General features: G+C 40.5%; 1 protein-coding gene across 11 annotated transcripts in view; it reads left to right on the top strand.

Moving 5' to 3' along the window:
* Positions 1-20,024, top strand: part of FGGY (FGGY carbohydrate kinase domain containing) — a 478,411-nt gene that overhangs the window by 249,435 nt on the left and 208,952 nt on the right. For all 11 annotated transcript variants that reach the window (XR_009210731.1, XR_009210732.1, XM_058430526.1 and 8 more), the window contains one exon: positions 66-169. Coding sequence is in view for 9 of the 11 variants with exons in the window: in XM_058430526.1 (XP_058286509.1) it covers positions 66-169 (104 nt within the window). In the remaining 2 variants the exon portion in view is untranslated. The remainder of the gene's footprint in view (positions 1-65; positions 170-20,024) is intronic.

The following is a 20,024-nucleotide window of genomic DNA, read 5'->3' as shown; positions in this document are numbered from 1 at the left end:
TTTAGCTTTCTCTCCCTCTTTTTTATGTGTTAAAGAGGATTTGTTTTTGTTTTCCTTTCTCACAGGAGTGATTGGGGCAGATGTGAGAGGGCACGGCCTCATCTGTGAGGGGCAGCCAGTGACGTCACGGCTGGCTGTCATCTGTGGAACGTCTTCTTGTCACATGGGGGTGAGTCCACTGAGCACAAAGGCAAGGCCACCACACAGCAGGAGGTAGCCTGGAAGGAGACCCTGAGTGCTGGCTCCTTCACCCCTTCACTTCTTTCTCTCTTCCCTGCCTGCCCCTTGTGCTTTGTCTAGCCAGAAGCCCAGCTGCCCACTCCACCTCCCTTACTTACATTTGTTGGATCTTTTTCCAGGGGCCAAATTTTTAGTAAGCATGAAAAGGATTGAGTGCTCCCTTTGACGTCACCCTGGCCAGAGAGCCCAGGCATGAATGGTGACATCTGATCCTAAGGTGACAAAGTCTAGCTCCCCCAGACTGATCTGTCCCTAATGGGTAGTGGGGTCTTCTCTGCAAAGAGTGTCTGTTTTCCTTGGCCAGGGAACTCTCTCTCAATCAATATAAATCCATCTCCCTGGGAGCGTCCTGATGATCTATAGAATTAGCCTGCATATCATGACTTCAAAAGAACACTGATAAGCAATTTTCACTTTGTTAATTTTTCTCCATGAATTAGTGGAAAGGCTTTCTCCAAGATTGCAGTTAAAATTTAGTGCCTGCCCTAAAATTTATATCTTCTTTAAATGCATGAGTCTGAAAGCATTCCATTCCGATAAGTACCCATTTCTACCATATTTTTATTTAAAAGTCATTACTCTGTTAAACTTAAATCGACGACTCTTTGGAATTTTCCCAGATAAGTATAATAGAGGGGAGAGTGGGGGAGGAGCAGGGAGATGAGCAGAGATTAGAGTGGGACACAGCCCAGGGCAGAACCAAAGCAGCTATGGAGAAAATTATGTGGGATGTGAGACTGTTTTGCAACTGTAGGAACCCCTGAGCCAGTTTACCATCAGAAATTCTGGTTCAGTCAGTGTAAATAGATGTACTTATTTATCAATCCCTGCTCTTGTGCTAAACCGTGGATATAAGAATGACATCAGCTCTCCCATTGATGAGATGAAGTTATAACAGGTATTAGAATATAATGTGAGGCCCCCCCAATGTAGATAGAAATTGAACTCGTGATACTAAGCATCTGTTATGTGCCAAGCAATATGCGAGGTATTCTTGCACATGGCATCCCATTTTGTGTGGCTGAGGGAGCCAGCCCGAGTGGTTTCCAGTCCCACTTCCTCAGTTTACTAAGTGTGGGCCTTTGGGCAAGGTATTTAAACTCTCTGGGCCTCAGATTCCTCATCTGCAATATGTAGAGTGTGTCAGAGTGCTGCAAGAATTAAATGAGGTGATACTAAGTGCTCCACGTGCTGTAAGCACATCACAAGGGCTCACTCTTAATCACCAGGACTGTTGTTGTTACTGAGCAGAAAGCAAACAGTGGCTGACTCTGCTTGGGAGGGTGCAGGGTAATAGAATCTTCCTGAGGTGACATTCGTGCTGGACTTTAAGGAAATAGATTTCCTTCTGTTTGTCTGAGCTCTGGGCAGTCTTGAATGGAATTTTTCTACGTTTAAAAATTGCAGCATATTTGGCCAGGCACAGTGGCTCACGTCTGTAATCCCAGCACTTTGGGAAGCTGACGTGGGTGGATCACCTGAGGTCAAGAGTTCAGACCAGCCTGGCCAACATGGTGAAACCCCATCTCTACTACAAATACAAAAAATTAGCCGGGCGTGGTGGCAGGCATCTGTAATTCCAGCTGCTCGGGAGGCTGAGGCAGGAGAATCACTTGAACCTGGAAGACAGAGGTTGCAGCGAGCCAAGATTGCACCATTGCACTCCAGCCTGGGCAACAAGAACAAAACTCCATTTCAAAAATAATAATAATAATTTCAGCATATTTCTTCTGCTCAGCAGCCCTTTTGTAAGGCTCAGCTGTCCCTGAAGGGAGAGATCTGCAGAGGCCTGAGGCCTCTTTAAGCCAGAAGGCACCAGCCCAGGAGCCAGCCCTTCTTTCCCTTGATATGAGTCTACACTTGTTAGATTGTCTTCATTGAATACTGATTTAATCCTGTTTAAATTATCTCTTATTTTCACAGAGATACATCTAATCAGGCTTCTCCTGGGAGATCTGAATCTCAGGCATTTTTACCCCACTCAATTCTGATTTCTGAACAGAAGCAAATCTAAATGGATGCAAGTGTCTCTGTGATGGCCTGCTTCTCAGTCTTACTGTCTCTTAATGGAGATGAGACTGGCTTTCCCTACCCTTTTATTGTACACATTTGGGACCTAAAGCATAGAAAAGTCCAGTAATTTTCCTAAAGTCACAAAGCTTTGAAGTTCTGGAGCTAAGAACTCAAATCTAACTCTGATTCCAAAGCTCATACTCCTCCTTGCCTCCCTGAATTGTGCATGAGTATGATGTACCCATAGAGGAATGGTGAGAGCTTGGGCTTTTACATTGTCCAGAGGCAAGCTTGAATATCTGCTCATGCATGTTTTGGCCCTCTGACCTGAGTGAGCTACTTAACTTCTCTAAGCCTCAGATTCTTCATCCGTCAAATTGGGGATAATGATGCCAGTCTCACAGGGTTGTTGAATAACATGCATTATGTAGGTTTTTACCTGGCACACAGCAGACACTCAAAAATGGTGGAGATTGTTATTAAACTTTCCTAGTGATGTAAATGGCTCACATGAAGCAACTGTTTGGGCTTTAACGAGTTTGATGAGCAGCTGCAGTTGGTTGCGATGAATGAGGGCCATAAAATGCCAGTTTATGTTGGCTGTGTTGTGCTGGAAATAAAGTCCCCACCCCCATCCTGCTTTGTACTTGGGAGTGAGAAGGGACCCTCTGGGCCAAGGGGATTAATCATCAGCTTTAATGTTATGTCATGAGGGCGAGACTGTGGTCATGCTGGCATGGGAAAGTGCCTTTGATCTCCTCAGGTGCTGGGAGCCCAGCAACAATAACACCTTTGTGAGGTCTAGGAGAGGTGCAGGTCTGAGGAAACACTCCCAGGGAGACTCAAGGACCCCCTTTGTTGTGGTTCCGGCAAAGAAAACTGCCACTGTGAGGAAAAATTAACCAAACAGAACACAGGGACCAAAGGGGGCTGTGGGCTTTTCAAAAAGTGGTTTTCAGCATGATCTGAAGGATCCTCTTTCTTCCTGTCTGCTCACTTCTGATGTTTCCAATTTAGTAGATTGAGACAAAATTCCCAGGAACATTTTGTGTTCGATCCAGGTTGCCTCTTTCTAGATCACCCAAAAAGAATAAATGAATGAACGAATGACCACACAAGTGAGTATTGGTAAATACTTAGAAGCTTCCTACCTCTAGGTTCCTGTTGCTTCCAGGAATCTGGAGAAAAAGCCTGAGGTTAAACATAAGACATGTTAATAAGACCTTTGATATTTTAGAAGATACAAGCATGGGCTGCACATTTATCTTCCTTGTGGATGATTTAATTAACACGGGAAAAAATGCCGTTCTTTTTTTAACTCCATGAAAGCAGAGCTGCTTGTTCAGAGTTAATTACTACCAAGTCACCAAAACCCCAGATAATACACAGCAGGGGTTAGCCAGAGGTTGAAAAGTCATGGGGTAAGATGGAGCTGATCCTTGCTATTGCACTGACATCCTTTTCTTGAGCTGTCAGGTTGGGTTGTAACCTGGCAACTTGTCTTCCAGCTAGCATGTCAGATGGGGACAGGACCCTGGGGGGTCGAGGTAGGGAGAAACACTGAAGAGGTAAGATTTGAGCAGAAGAATACCTGAAGAAAGCTGGGAACTACATCTGCATCTTAAATTGCTCAGAACTGAAGTTTTTTCAGTCTTAATGTAGAGGTAGTGGTTCTGTATCATTGAATGGATGTGGAGACTCAAAGACATAGGCTCATACGCTGCCCCCACCACTTACTCTGTTGAATTTAGGCAGGATGCTTCATCTTTCAGTGCCTCAGTTTCTGCATCTGTTAAATGTGAGTGATAGTATTTACCCACAAAGTTTTGTTCAGGTTCAAATTAGACCATCTTTGTAAATGACTTGGCACTGTACCTGGCACAAAATACCAAATATGATACTGTTATTAAAAATGAGTCATTAATCACATGAACAATCCGTGTGGTTATGGATTAGAATTAGAGACATCAGTATGAACTCATATCGGGGGAACCCACCCCCAATATTTCAACGTAGGTTCTTTTTATTTCCTGTAAGTGTCAGCCGGCTGAGAAATAAAGAGAAAGAGTACAACGAGAGGAATTTTACAGCTAGGCTGCTGGGGGTGGCATCACATATCGGTAGGACCATGATGCCCACCTGAGCCTTAAAGCCAGCAAATTTTATTAAGGATTTCAAAAGGGGAGGAGGTGGAAGAACAGGGAGTAGGTCACAAGATCACATACTTCAAAGGGCAAAAAGGAGAACAAAGATCACGTGCTTCTGAGGAAACAGGACAAGGGCAAATTCAGAACTACTGATAAGTGTCTATGTTCAGCTGTGCATGTATTGTCTTGATAAACATCTTAAACAACAGAAAACAGGGTTCAAGAGCAGAGAACCGATCTGACCTCAAATTTACCAGGGTGGGTTTTTTCCCTACCCTAATAAGCCTGAGGGTACTGCAGGAGACCAGAGCGTATTTCAGTCCTTATCTCAACCGCATAAGACAGGCACTCCCAGAGCGGCTGTTTATAGACCTCCCCCCAGGAATGCATTCCTTCCCCCAGGGTATTAATTATTAATATTCTTTGCTGGGGAAATAATTTAGCGATATCTTCCCTACTTGCACATCTGTTTTTAGGCTCTCTGCAAGAAGAAAAATATGGCTCTTTTTGCCCGACCCCACAGGCAGTCAGACCTTATGGTTGTCTTCCTATGTTCCCTAAAATCACTGTTATTCTGTTCTTTCTCCAGGTGCACTGATTTCATATTGTTCAAACACACATGTTTTACAATCAATTTGTACAGCTAACACAATAGCGGTCCTGAGGTGAAGTACATTCTCAGCTTATGAAGATAACAGGATTATGAGATTAAAGTAAAGACAGGCATAAGAAATTATCAAAGTATTAATTTTGGGAACTGATAAATGTCCATATTAAAATGAAATCTTCACAATTTATGTTCCTCTGCTGCAGCTCCAGCCAGTCCCACTGTTTGGGGTCCCTGACTTCCTGCAACAGACTCATATGTAGTTTAACATAGATGCAGATGGATGCATATAGAAATAGTTATGGATATATATACATATACAGGTTAGTAAACACATATTTATTTCCTGGCTCTGTTAGCTAAGATGGTCTAGAAATAAGGACACCCCAAGAGCTAGTTTTTACAAGCAGATCGTGTCCAGATCATGGTATCTAATACCATTATCCAATACAAAGAACCAGGACTCCTTGGAGAAATAGTTGATTTTAGGATTGGAATAGGAAATATACAAGATGAGCCTGGAGCATTTGCAGTGCCAGAAAGTTAGGAAGTTCTCAACAAAAAAGATGAGAATATGTCACAGGGAGCCAACTGTGGGAGCTCCCAGTGGCCAAAACTGGGACAATTTAAGCAGTAAAATAAAGTATTATGAATTATAACCCAAAGTATAACATAAATATCCATAAGACCATACTGACATAAATTATTTTGAATAAATAAATCAATGAAAAGAAGAGAGACATCTCCCATGCGGAAAGATTCCAAATAATTTATGTAAATGTTCCACCATCAAGGAAGTAGAGCATAACTTTCCACTCCTTAAGTGTGGGCTGCACATAGCGATTTCCTTCCACGAAATACGGTATAGAAAACGGGGGAAGAGTAATTTTATATTGGAGAAATATGAGAAACACTCAGTCATCCAGGTGACAAGGTCAACATCAACAATGATAAGTCATGTTGATAGTATGTACCCTTTATATGAGGTAATGAAAATGACACTTTGTCTCTGTTGTGTTCATCCCCCAATCCTATAAGCCCAGTCTAATTACCAGGAAGACACCAAACAGATCTTGGTTAAGGGACATCCTGTAAAATACTTGACCAGTATTTCTCAAAGCTGTCATCCAGGTCATCAAAAAACAGGGAAAGTCAGAGAAACTATCACAGCCAAGAGGAACCTAAAGAGCCATGATAACTAAATGTAATATGGTATCCTGGATGGGATCCTGGAGCAGAGAAAGAACATTAGGTAAAATCTAAGGAAATCTGAATAAAGTGTGGTCTTCAGTTCATGATAATATATCAGCATCATTCACTGTGACATATATACTTGACAAGATATTAATGATAGGGGAAATGTAACTGGATGTGAGGTATATATGATCTTTACAACCATCTTATATTGTAAAACTATTCTAAAATTTAAAATTTATTTAAAAAATATTCATTAACTATTCACTCATAAAGAAAACTTTTTTTTTTAATTTACCTGGCTAAGTGCTAAAAGTCTTCAATAAGATAAAATGTCATGCCTGCCTTCAAAGAGCTCAGGCACATTGAGGAAGGCAGACAAAAAAAGGAGATACTACAATACAAAATGGTAACTACTGTAGTTAATGCATGGCTGGAGTGTGGTGGAAATAGGAAGAAGGGGCTGTCTCAAGTCCTGGGTAGATGAGGAGGTTTTCCTGTAGGAAGAGATACTTGCAGGATCATGGCTTCCCCGCCCCCACTGAGACACTGTTCCTGCCAGCCCAGTTTCTGTAGTAGGCCCTTTCCTCAGTCTTCTCCACTTTGTTTTTCTTTGCTGTGTCCACAAAGCCTCACAGCTGACTTCCCCTGAGGCCTGAGCAGGATGTGGGTGTGTATGAGCCCTCTGGGAGGGCACCACAGGGAGACAGCACAGCCATGTATTATGAACTGATGGTCTTCTGTTACTAGCTGAGAAGAGTAGGCAAGTGGGACCAGTTTCTCTGTCATGGTCTCTTTAACAAGTGACATTGGCAGAAGTTACCGGAGGGGTGGAGTGGGATGGAATTCCACACAGTACAGTAGACCACTGTTACACCTAACAATGAAAGTGCTGAGGTGCTGCTCAGAAAGTGCCTCCCTTCCTCTTTGTTTACCAGGACCTGTTGTTGTCAGCCCTCTAGGAACCAGCATTCTCAGGACACTCTCTGTGTCAAGACTAGCTCTCAGACTGCATGTTTTGAAAACAAACTATATGCTAGGCATTGATTTGGCGAGGAGAGGGTTGACGTGGTTCAGTGGACAACGAGAGACAGACTGTGCACTCAAGAAGCTCAAGGTAGCTTGTTTTTCAAGACATTTGAGAAACATAGAAACATTGTGCTGGACTGAGTATGTTTAATATCTCTGACCCCAGGCAGTAGCACCCTAGCCTCAATCCTCATGAGGCGATAAGCAGTAATACTACTTGCTACCATCTGTTGACCGTGGACCATGTACTAAGCACCTTACTAAAACTTTGTATCATATAAATAGCTCAACAATCCTACGAAGTAGGCACCATTACTGTCTCTCATTTTACAAGTTAGACTGAGGCAAAGAGTGGTTAAGTGGGTCACACAGTGTGTAGGAAGGCGACACTTTGAGCCCTCTAGAAGACTGACCAGAGAGTCCTTCCTCCTCCCTTTCAGCTGAATAGCTTCCCTCAAAGGCCTAGAGGAAAGGGAGAGCAGACTCAATTAAAAGGGCCAAACAGGAGCAAATGTTTGAACAGACATTTCACCAAAGGAGAGATTTGAAATGAAAAGCACTGGTCATTAGGGAAATGCAAATTAAAACCACAGTAAGATTCTCTACTACTCCTGTTCATCTTAGAATGGCTGAAGTTGTGGTGAAGATGTGAGGAACTGTAGCTCTCACACACCACTGGTGGGAATGTAAAATGATGCAACCATTTTGGAAAACGGTTTAGCAGTTACAGAGTTAACATATTCCTACTACATGATCTAGCCATTCCACTCTTACAAAAGCATGTATCCATACAAAAATTTGTACAGTAATGTTCATACCAGCAAATAAAGCTTTGTAATAGTCCAGTACTGGAAACAACCCAGATATCTTTCAAGAGTGAATAGATCAACTCTTGGTGTATCAAGAGAACAAAATACTACTGAGCAGTAAAAGGGAATGAACCATAATATAAGGTACAACATGGATTAATCACACAAAATAATTATGCTGGGTGACAGAAGCCATTAATTCTTCCAGGCAACTTGCAATCTTTTGTGGAAAAGTGGGCTCAGGCCAGCTGATAGGTAGATTCCCTCTAAAGGCTTTTGTTCCTGGCCTTCTGAGATGCTTTGTTTCACCTGACTTTGCCATATTCCTGGTGGACTTTCAGAAACATGAGGCCAGATATCCCTGCCCAGCTTTTATAGAAATGGAATGTCTGGATCACAGGGTAGATGTAAGTTTTAAGAAACTGCCAAACTGTTTTCCAAAGTCGTTGCACCAGAAACGAATGCAAACTTTCTTGAATAAAAAATAGTTCCATTATTTAAATTCTTGCAAAAGCAAACAAATAAATAGTGACAAAAAGCAGATCAATAGTTGCCTGGAATCATGAAATGGGCACAACGAGGGCCAGGAGAGTAGGAACAAAAAGGGGCACAAGGAAAGATTTGGGTATGTTTTTCTTGATTGTGGTAATAACTTCGCTGATGTATGCTATGTCAAAACTTTCCAAATCAGACATCTTAAATATGTACAGTTTATTGAAAGCTATTAGCTCAATAATGCTTTTTAAAAACAGAAAAAAGATCGATTTTGTATCTGGAGACTTTACTGAAGTTGCTTATCAGCCTAAGGAATTTTGGGGCTGAGATGATGGGGTTTTTAAAATATACAATTATGTCATCTGCAAACCGAGATGATTTGACTTCCTCTCTTCTTATTTGAATACCCTTTATTTCTCTCTCTTGCCTGATTGCCCTGGCCAGAACTTCCCAATAGTATGTTGAATAGGAGGGGTGAGAGAGGGCATCCTTGTCTTGTGCTGGTTTTCAGAGGGAATGCTTCCAGCTTTTGCCCACTCACTATGATATTGGCTGTGGGTTTGTCATAAATAGCTCTTCTTGTTTTGAGATATGTTCATTCAATACCTAGTTTATGGATTGTTTTTAGCATGAAGGGGTGTTGAATTTTATTGGAGGCCTTCTCTGCATCTATTGAGATAATCATGTGGTTTTTGTCCTTGGTTCCATTTATGTGACGGGTTACACCAATAATAGAGAGTCAAATCATGAGTGAACTCCCACTCACAATTGCTACAAAGAGAATAAAACACCTAGGTATACAACTTACAAGGGATATGAAGGACCTTTTCAAGGAGAACTACAAACCACTGCTCAAGGAAATAAGAGAGGACATAAACAAATGGAAAAACATTCCATGCTCATGGATAGGAAGAATCAATATTGTGAAAATGGCCATACTGCCCAAAGTAATTTATAGATTCAATGCTATTCCCATCAAACTATCATTGACTTTCTTCACACAATTAGAAAAAACTACTTTAAATTTCATATGGAACCAAAAAAGAACCTGTATAGCCAAGACAATCCTAAACCAAAAGAACAAAGCTAGAGGCATCATGCTCCCTGACTTCAAACTCTACTACAAGGTTACAGTAACCAAAACAGTATGGTACTGGTACCAAAACAGATATGTAGACCCATGGAACAGAACAGAGGCCTCAGAAATAACACCACACATCTACAACCATCTGATCATTGACAAACCTGACAAAAACAAGGAATGGAGAAAGGATTCCCTATTTAATAAACGGTGTTGGGAAAACTGGCTAGCCATATGCAGAAAACTGAAACTGGACCCCTTCCTTACACCTTATACAAAAATTAACTCAAGATGGATTAAAGATTTAAACATAAGACCTGAAACTGTAAAAAACCTAGAAGAAAACCTAGGCAGTACCATTCAAGACATAGGCATGGACAAAGACTTCATAACTAAAACACCAAAAGCAATGGCAGCAAAAGCCAAAATAGACAAATGGGATCTAATTAAACTAAAGAGCTTCTGCACAGCCAAAAAAACTATCATCAGAGTGAACAAGCAACCTACAAATTGGGAGAAAAATTTTGCAATATCTCCATCTAACAACTGTTCAGAAATCAGAGAGCCTCTGGCCTTAGTGTCTTTGGGCTCTAACCACAGAAAAGCCACCCTTCAGACCATGCCACGTTCTTAGAGCTGTGTTCTCTGGGTGATGTCTATAACAGCACTCTACAGCTTCCTCAGAACACCAAAGAAAACGTTCCCCAGAGGCAAAGGGTGTGGCCTGGGCCTGGGGGGCCCATGTTTCACCCAGGACCATGAGGCACTGCACGGTGTTTGTTTGTTAGAGGAGCAGAGGATGCTCAACATCATTAGTCATTAGGGAAATGCAAGTGAAAGCCACAGTGAGATCCACTCCACACTTACTAGAATGGCTGAAGTTGTGATGATAATGTGGGGAACTGGAACTCCACACCGCTGGCAGGAATGTCAAATGGTGCAACAACTTTGGAAAACATTTTAGCAGTTTCGTAAAACCCACATCTACCCTGTGATCCAGACATTCCATTCCTATAAAAGCCAGGCAGGGTATCTGGCCCCATGTTTCTGGAAACCCAATAGGAACACTGCAAAGTCAGGTGAAACAAGGCATCTCAGAAGGTCAGGAACAAAAGCCTTTAGGGGGAATCTGTCTATCAGATGGCCTGAGCCCAGTTTTCCATAAAAGACTGCAAGTTGCCTGGAAGAATGGTGTAAGTTCTTCCTCTAGAAGTAGAGGATGAAAATGGTGCAACTGTGTTTTAGCTCCCTCCTGATTAGCAGCATGGGTTCTTCTCCCAAGGATACAAGGGAGTGGGGTGGGATGCGGGTGGTATATGGGAGTGGAAAGTTCTAGAGGACTGCCTTGATTACCAGCAATGACAATAACAGCTAATATTTATTATATGTTTATCATGGTCTAAGAAATTTGGATTTTTTTAACCCTCATAATAACCTTATACAGTTGTCAGAATTATCTTACCAATTTATGGGGACTGAAACTGAGGCTCAGAGAGACAAATGACTTATGCAAGGCTGTCTAGCTAGTAAGCTAGTAAGTCTTTTTTTTTTTTTGAGACGGAGTCTCGTCGCGCTCTTGCTCAGGCTGGAGTGCAGGTGCGCCATCCGGGCTTACTGCAAGCTCCGCCTCCTGGGTTCACGCCACTCTCCCGCCTCAGCCTCCTGAGTAGCTGGGACTATAGGCACCCGCCACCACGCCCGGCTAATTTTTTGTATTTTTAGTGGAGATGGGGTTTCACTGTGTTAGCCAGGATGGTCTCGATTTCCTGACCTTGTGATCCACCAGCCTAAGCCTCCCAAAGTGCTGGGATTACAGGCATGAGCCACTGCGCCTGGCCGTTAAGTCTTATAGATAGGTTTGCCACTGAGGCAGTTGGATTCCAGAGCTCAGACTCTCAACAATAAGCAGAATGATGAGACACAGGCTGTGGGATGGGTTGACCATAAACACACGTGTTTTGTGGGAATGAGGTAGAGTGATTACACAGCAGATCTTTCCCAGAGCCTGATGAGAACTGCAAAGTTAAGGCTGGATCACAGCTAGACCACAGTGCTTTCATTTTCCCTTTTTCCCAGTCTTCCAAATCACTTCCTTTCAAGAAGCCACCAGCCTAATGATAACAGTAAAAATAAACAACATCACTTGTCACCGTCATCCCCTGGGAAGAGAGTATTTATGAGACTCCCTATTTAATCTTCCCCTGTTCCCTGCTGCGCTGTGGTCAAGTACCAAATTTGGCAATGTGAAGACATGCGGCTGACTTCCCAACTCAAGATGTTTTCATATTTGTTTGGAGAGCATGATGAAAACCACATTGATTTTTTTTTTCCTTTTCCTATTTACCACACATCTGTTGTGTGGGTGATTCTGATACTGTGGCTGCTGAGGGTTACCTGGCAGTAACCCTCAGTAAGAGGAGAGGGTTTGTCCTTTTCCAGCAGTTTGGTGTGGATGAAATAGATGATGAGGCAGTCATGGTGGAGCCCTAACCAAGCATTGTGTCTCGTGCCAAGTGCCTGCATGCATGAGCTCATTTAGTTCTACATACATTTAGTTCAGAGGCTTTAGTATTTATGCCTTGTTTTTCTCTTAGTTTTTCATCGTCTTCTCCTATTCTCTTTGTGTGTTCCAAATGTCTGTTTTTTCATACGTTAATTACATTTTTATATCTTTCGAAAGTACTCTTAAGAGCTGTCAGAAGTTTGAGGTAGTTTCTACTCTTTCACTTAACCAATGGTTAGAGCCCCAGGAGAAATAACAGTGAGATCAAAGATCTCAGAACCAATGGGAAGCTTTTTGAGCAATCAACACTGAAGGAATGAGATCGAAAGTCCCTTCCTAATTAATCATCTGTGGCTCCCTACTGCCAATAAAAAAAAAAAAAGCTCAGATGAGACAATGAGTGGACCTTTTGGCTGCGTTCTTATGGGTTTGGGATATATTGCATTAGAATGGAACCGAAGTCTTAAATCCTAAATGAAAGTTGCTGTCAGTTATACTGACAGTGATACTGTCATGTATGTTGTAAATTTTTTTGTTGAAAGATAATTTACATACCATGAAATTTATCCCCTTTCTTGTATTTTTAAAACATCTAGAGAACTGAGTATGGTGATGTTTGAGAAAGAGACTTACTGCCCATTTTTTAGGTTGCATTATGGAATGATACTAGTGTGTGGTCTTTATTACTTAGGGAGATAACAGAAGGATATCATACAATAGTACATTGCCATTTACTTGCGTGTACCTGACACATAATAGGTGTCTGTTAAATAGTAGATACATACATGGGCGTAAGGACAGACAGAAAAATACCAGTTAGCAACTGTAAAGGTTTGTTGGAGAAGAAATCGTGCTACACCCATATGATTTCTGTTCTCTGATGGAGTGAAAGGCTGGGCAGAGAAAGGGAGATACAGCATACAAACCACCAAGTTATTGGTCAGGCCTTAGGTTCTTTCCTTGATTAACTGACCCTTCCCACATGCCACAGCAGCATTGGTTAAGTCAGTCACACAATTTTATCTGTGCACAACTGAGTTGTCCACTGAATTATACCTCAAAGCAGGCCAAATATATATATATACTGATTGAAAAGCATTAAGAACAGCTAATTGCCAATTTGTATTTGGGCTATTTAGTTGATCGTTGTAGCCTTGTGTGGCACCAGGCAAAGACTGAGCCACAATTCTGTTGGTTGAGGAAATATTTAACTGGAAGATGCTTTTGAATGAATGATTAGCTACCCAGGTACTATTTGACATAGAGCAGTCTTGGGGCTTCCATGACTTATTCTCCTATCATCTGTTTGCATGATAAAATTACAGATTTCCATGTAACCTTTAGCAGATATATTTGCTATGATCTTGGAAGACAGGGCATAGGTTCTCTGGAATTAAGGGAATGGCCCAGGAAAAAGAAGAGGTGCCCACAGAGAAAATGGTCAGTTATTTTTATGTATGCATGCATTCTTCTGTGGTGTGCAGAACACCAAATTGCTTGGAACTGTTTATTCCCATAGACTCATCGTCAAAATGGTACTGAATATTAAATCTGATGGTTTCATTCTCCTGATAAAAATCCTTTGTCGACAAAAAATCCTTTGTCAAGTCTCCTGAATGCTAGCTAGGCATGCGAGATCCAGCATTATTGCCCCTGCCCACCTCCGATGCCATTCCGTGCTATCCCTCACCATTCATCCTGTGTTCTAGCAGGTGCATCTGCACACCCTTGTTTGAATTCCATGGAACCAGAGATGTTTGAGCGTAGAGAATGACCGGATTTCAGGCAGCTAATATTGTTTATATACAATATAATGCATAACGTGCCAGTGAAGTTTGGGGCAGCACCTGTAATCGTGCATACTAATATCTCTACAGTAAAACATATGAATATTCACACCAAACAAGTTAAATCAGCTTTAAATGGCTTGATCCATTCAGATCAGATTTTACCATCAAATGAATTGTGAAAAAACTTTCGGTATTGGAAATGCTTTGGGTTGAAGAAGTGTGGTAGACCTGTACTTGCTTTTCTTGAAAAGAGCCTGTGCTCTCTTATTCATCTGGCCTTTGGGCATGTTGTTTTCCTTGCCTGGAATGGCCACATTTCCCTCTGCCTGTTGAATAGCATCATTACTAGAATCATCATTGCATATACTGAGGATTTACTATGTTGTTTGTTACTCCCAGCAAATTTTATGGTGGGGGGGGGCGGGGGGGGGGGTGTTCTTATTGTGTTACATCCCACCAGTGTTTAGATGAGGAAACTGAAGTTTGGGGAGGTCACAGAGCTAGGAAGAGGTAGAGCTGAGGTTGAACCAAAGTATGGAGACAACAGACCTTGGGTTCTTAGTTACTACACTGTCCGTGTGTGCGTCTTCCCCAAAGGTCCAGTTCAGGTGTCACCTCCCTAAGGCCCTCTTCCCTTCCTCCACCATGTTTAATAGATTATGACTCCTCTGGGCCTTCACAGCTCTTTATGCATAGCTCTGGTGCACCGCTTGTCGTTCTCTGTCTTTCCCATGAGCCTGAACTCTTTGAGTAGTTGGGGAAAAATATCTTCTTCAGTGTTCTATCTCTAGGGCACACAGTAGGTAGTCAACACATAGTTTGTAATTAAGTTAGTTTAAAGTGATACTGTAACAGATAACAATTTGTATCGTCATTAAAATAAATAGTAAACACCAAATCACAAGTTCAAGGATATAAAATTTGGATTTACAAAAGAAAAAGAAATACTCAGAAAAAAAAAGGCTGCTCATTTTTATGCATGGTATGTAAGGAAGAGGAATTTGGGGACAACAGTTCAAGAATGGGCAAGGAACATAATTATACTTAAAAATTATGACAGCTAGGATTTATTAAATACTTCACATGTGCCAGTTTCTCTGCTAGGCATTCTGCGTATAGACTTTCTAATCCTCACAACAAATATGTAAGACTAATTGTCGAATCCCTGAATGGACAGAAATTATAGCTATATAAGAAAGAGAAAGATATGGTAACCACGTCTTAGATCAGAATAAAAAGAACAAACGGTAATGATCCTAATATATTCAGATTTAACATAAATTAAGCATCATTAGAGGACAGTCACATAAAATTGCACAATAGAATATATTTCCACATCTGAGAGATGATGGAATTGAGGTCAAAGAGATTACAGGCTAGTACGTGGTATTTTATACCCATTCCTTGAATTATGTTTACATGGTACCAGAAGTATATCTTGCTGTCCTCCTTAGAACTGGGTGCAATTTTGAGCTCTGCTTTTGTAAAAAGCTGTTAGAAGCTGGAAGAACCACATAACACAGCTGTAATATTCAAGGGAAAGTGGGTCCCATGAACAAAGATTGAGATTGTTCAGAGAAATGGGGTGGTTCTGATTGCTTAACAGAAACCTCACGGGTTGGCTCAATTATTTTCTTGTTTATGCAAGTTTTTGTGACCATAAGAGCTAACTTTTCCTTGGTGCTTTAGAGTTTATTAAACGTCTTATGGAATTTGATGCTCAGAATAACTAAGTGAATCAGTCAGTGAAGATATTTTCTTTTTTTCAAATGAGACTCAGAGAAATTAAGTGATTTGTTCAGTGTCCCACAGCTAATAAATTATAGGGCCAAGACTCAGATATGTATCTGAGCAGACCCCTGAGCCATGTCCACTGCAATCTTGCAATCCTTGGTTCATTTTCATTTACTCAAATTGAAGGATCCTGCGGCTGGTGAATGTCTGGTTCATTGTAGAAGAGCTCCTGGTTCCTTGTCTCTAATTTCCATTGTGACTGTGAATTCTCCATTGAGCTTCAAGCCAGTGACTGTCAATTAATGTGCACAAAATATACCTGGGTAACTGTTTTAAAAATGCAATTCATCAGGCCCCTCTCCCACAGGGTCTGATTCTCTAAGTCTTGCCGGAAGGGATATATGAGAATCTGTAATTGTAACATGTGCCCAGGTGATTCCAATGGAAAACTTTCAAAAAAACTACTTTAAGCTCTTTCAGAGTAGCAATTATATCTTTACTTCATTGTTTCCATAGTGCCTAGCAGAGCACCTTGTACATAGACGGTACTCTAAATTTACACTTGATGAATATAAGAGTGAAGTAAATAAATGTAAAATTAATGTAAAATGAAGGAAAACAAGTTTGCAAATCAGTCAGTGCCTGCCAGATTTGGGGCACACTAAGGAATCCCTTTATCTGCATCATTTCAAATAAAATATCTCTTGGTAGGTCTGGGTAAGACATACTGAGAAGTCATGACTTGGACAAAGTACCTGGTAGAATCTGCCAACAATTAGAGATTGTGGAATTCTTATTTTCTCATGGAAAGCAGGATGGAGTGAAACAGTGAGAGATCCTGTTTGTAGTTCTGTGCAGACACACCCAGAAACCAGAATGCAGACACACCAGGACGCAACAGGAAACCACAAAGGCCTGAGATCTTTCAATGTAAATAGGAAGTCAGAGTTTACTTCCGAACCCACAGTGCCAAGCTGAAGTGCAGTGTTTAATCCAGCTCTCTACCCAGCCCTTCCTTGAGCCTGGGCACAGATGAAAGACGATGCCACCTGGGTAAAAGCATTCAAAAATGTTTGTTCTGATCAGGTCTTGGAGTGAGCTTCTCTTATTTGTGCTACTGAATAATTTGGGACACAGGTGCAGTTTGAATTTGAAAGCGTTAATTGGTCTCCTTGGTTTTCCCTGCCATGATATTTGAAGCCACATCTTCCTCCACAAAGTAATCTTAATCCATATACATTCAAAAAGCACTTGTCATGGACAGCCGTCTTTCATATATCCCATCTGTGGACCTCTGGGTCCAGGTGCAGAGTAGTGGAACATTGGTGATGCTTAATATGTACTCTGTGTTCCTTGCATTGACATCTGTAATCTCATTTGATTACTACTATTACACTGGGAAATAATAGGATACGATCATCACCATTTTGAAATAAGGAAATTGTAGTCTGGTAGAAAACACATGGATGTTAAAGTTAGGCAGATCTGTGTTCACGTCCAAAAGACTTAAGCTTTCTTACCAGACTGCTTTATTTTATATAGCCAGTTGTTTAGAGCATTCACTCTGTGCCAGGTACTGGAGAGAAAATGGTGAGCAGTAGACCTAGACTGTACAGTCTAGTGGAGGAGATGAATACTCAGCAAACAATTACAAAAATGTATAATCACAGACCTTGATAAGTGCTTTGCTTTCATACCCTGCTGGGGGAAGTATAAATTGGGCAGTCACTCTGGAAAACAGTGAGGCGTTGTCTGATCAATTTGACTGTGCACATGCCCTGTACTCTACCAATTCCGTTCCTAAGTAGGAAGCTGGAGAAACAATTGTACTTGTGTACCAGTAAGTGCCCAGAGACAAGTAAGTACAAGAGTATTCATAGCACTATTTTTTATAATAGCTCCATATTTGAATCAACTCAAATTTCATTAATAATAGCATGAATAACTGAGTCGTATTATATTCATACAGTGGTAGACATACTTAAAATGTAGGAATCACAGCTACATATAACAACATAGATGAATCAAACAATTTTAAGTGAAAGAAACAAGACATGAAAGAGATACATACAGAATTATTTCATTCATAGAAAATTCAAAAAGAAGCAAAAAAGACAATATCTTTTAAAAAATGCCTACAAAAGCACTAAGCTTAGAAAAGACAAGCAAGGGAATAATTACCACAAATATCAGGACACTGGTGAATTAGATGGCTTGGAATTGCAGGTTGTTGAGGTAGAAAGATGCTTTCAGGAAGAGCTTGAGGGAACTAGCATTTGTTTCTGAAGGATACATAAGTACTCAACAGTTTTTTTAATGTTCACATAAGTTCTATGCACTCCTCTGTATGTATGATATGTAAGTGCTATAAAGCAGAGAAGCAATCAGAACATAGAGCCAAGTGCCATATAATTTGGGTGGTCTAGAAGGCAAGGCAGTGATGTTTGAGCTGGGAGATTTTGATTAGGTAACTAAGCAGAGAGCCTGACAGGGAGGGAATAGGGTTGTGCATGGCAGTGGTCAAGAGAAAAAATGGTTCAGAAAGAGAGTACAGAAGAATAAGCAGAAGGAAATCGGCGGCTTTGGTGTGGGGCAAGAGAGAAGAATGGTACAAGTAAAGGCTGGAGAAACAGAAAAGGGTAGGGTATGCTGGGCTTGTAAGCCTTCTGAGGGATTTTAGTCATTTATGTAAGAGAAACTGAAAGGTTTTAAGCACAGTGGATAATATAATTGAATTACAAAGGATGGAAATAATTCCAGTTTGGAGAACAAATTGGCAAGAGACCTGAGTGGTACTAGGATACTAGGAAACCGGAAGAAGACTGGGAGTCTGTGTGAGAGATGATATCATGCTAGCTTGTCTCAGATTATGGTGGGAGAGATGAGATGTCGATATATTGGAAAGATGTTTAGAAGATAAAATCAGCAGCACTTCTTTGGGGTGAAAACTGTTGAGGCTGCAGGGCAAACACAATAGAGGCTTATTAGGTATCTCACCCAAACTTCTAAGATGAGCTGCTCCCCAGTGAGTAGAGATATGTGGAGAGAGAACAGTAGTCATTCAGGCATTCCTTGGACAGACTGGATTCACTAGAGAGAAACATTTTTGGTTTGCACCGTCAGCTTTGTTTTTAGGTTGTTTTAAATATTTTACCCTTGTCTCTTATGAAAGGTCTTCTCAAGAAGTAGCCATGTGGACACAATATTGCTTTGGTAGTAATTCTGCCAAAAATGCCTGACTTGAATCTGATCATGAGGAAATATCAGAAACCCAAATTGAGGGAGTTTCTGTAAAATAACTTGCCTGTAGTCTTCAAAAATGCCAAGGTCGTAAAAGAAAAACTGCAGGAAGATTAAAGGAGACTAAAGAGACATGATATCTGAAGGACATGTGTGATGCTGAATTGGATCCAAGACTGGAGAAACTTTTTTTTAAAACTTTTATTGTAAAGGACATTTAGTGGATAATAGATGACATTCTAATAAGATCAGTAGATTAGATAATAGAATTGTACCTATGTATACTTCCTGATAATTGTATTATGGGTATATAAGAGAATATCCTTGTTATTATAAAATACACACTGAATTATTGAATATTTTGGAGTAAAAGGGCATTATATCTGCCACTTTCAAATGGTTCAGAAAAACTACATACATATACACGTGTGTGTGTATATATATATATGAACATATATATGTGTTTATATATGAACATATATATATGAACAATATGTTTATGTAAAACATTGGGAGAATCTAGGTGAATATTATACAATAATTCTTTGTCCTATTTTTACAACTATTTCATAAGTATTAAATCATTTTTAATAAAACGTTTTAAAAATGTTTTTTAATAGAAGGAAGTAGTCATGTGAAGGCCATGCTTATATTTGGCATAACCATGAGTTGATATACCGCTCATTGTGCCCCATATAAAATCCCACTTGAGAATTTATTTTAGAATTTACTATTTGGAAAAGTGTTGTTTAATCTGAAATGGTGTATTTTCATCTTTCCAGTAATAAAAGCTATATAGTGGATTACATTTTTCTTCTAGCCCTGGAAGCCAAGGAAGCTCAGAGTTAAAAATTTAACACTCAAGCTAAACCGTTGAGCCTTCTACTACATAGCATATTTCCATTCTTCTTTTTGTTGTAATTGTCTTGCATTACTGTTTCTAGTAACTCTGTACTATATTTTCTGTGTATGTATGTTTGTGGGAGTGATAGATAAAATATCTCAAACTCTTTGTATTAGTTTCCTATGGCTGCTACTGTAGCAAGTTGCCATATACTTGGTGGCTTAAAACAACACACATATATTTTCTTATGGTTCTAGAGACTAGAAGTTCAAAACCAGTTTCACTCAGCCAAGATCAA

Source organism: Hylobates moloch, unplaced genomic scaffold (genome assembly GCF_009828535.3).
Source record: "Hylobates moloch isolate HMO894 unplaced genomic scaffold, HMol_V3 SCAFFOLD_18, whole genome shotgun sequence".
Taxonomy (NCBI): Eukaryota; Metazoa; Chordata; class Mammalia; order Primates; family Hylobatidae; genus Hylobates; species Hylobates moloch.
Note: the sequence above shows the minus strand (reverse complement) of the source record. Positions and strands in the feature narration are given on the sequence as shown.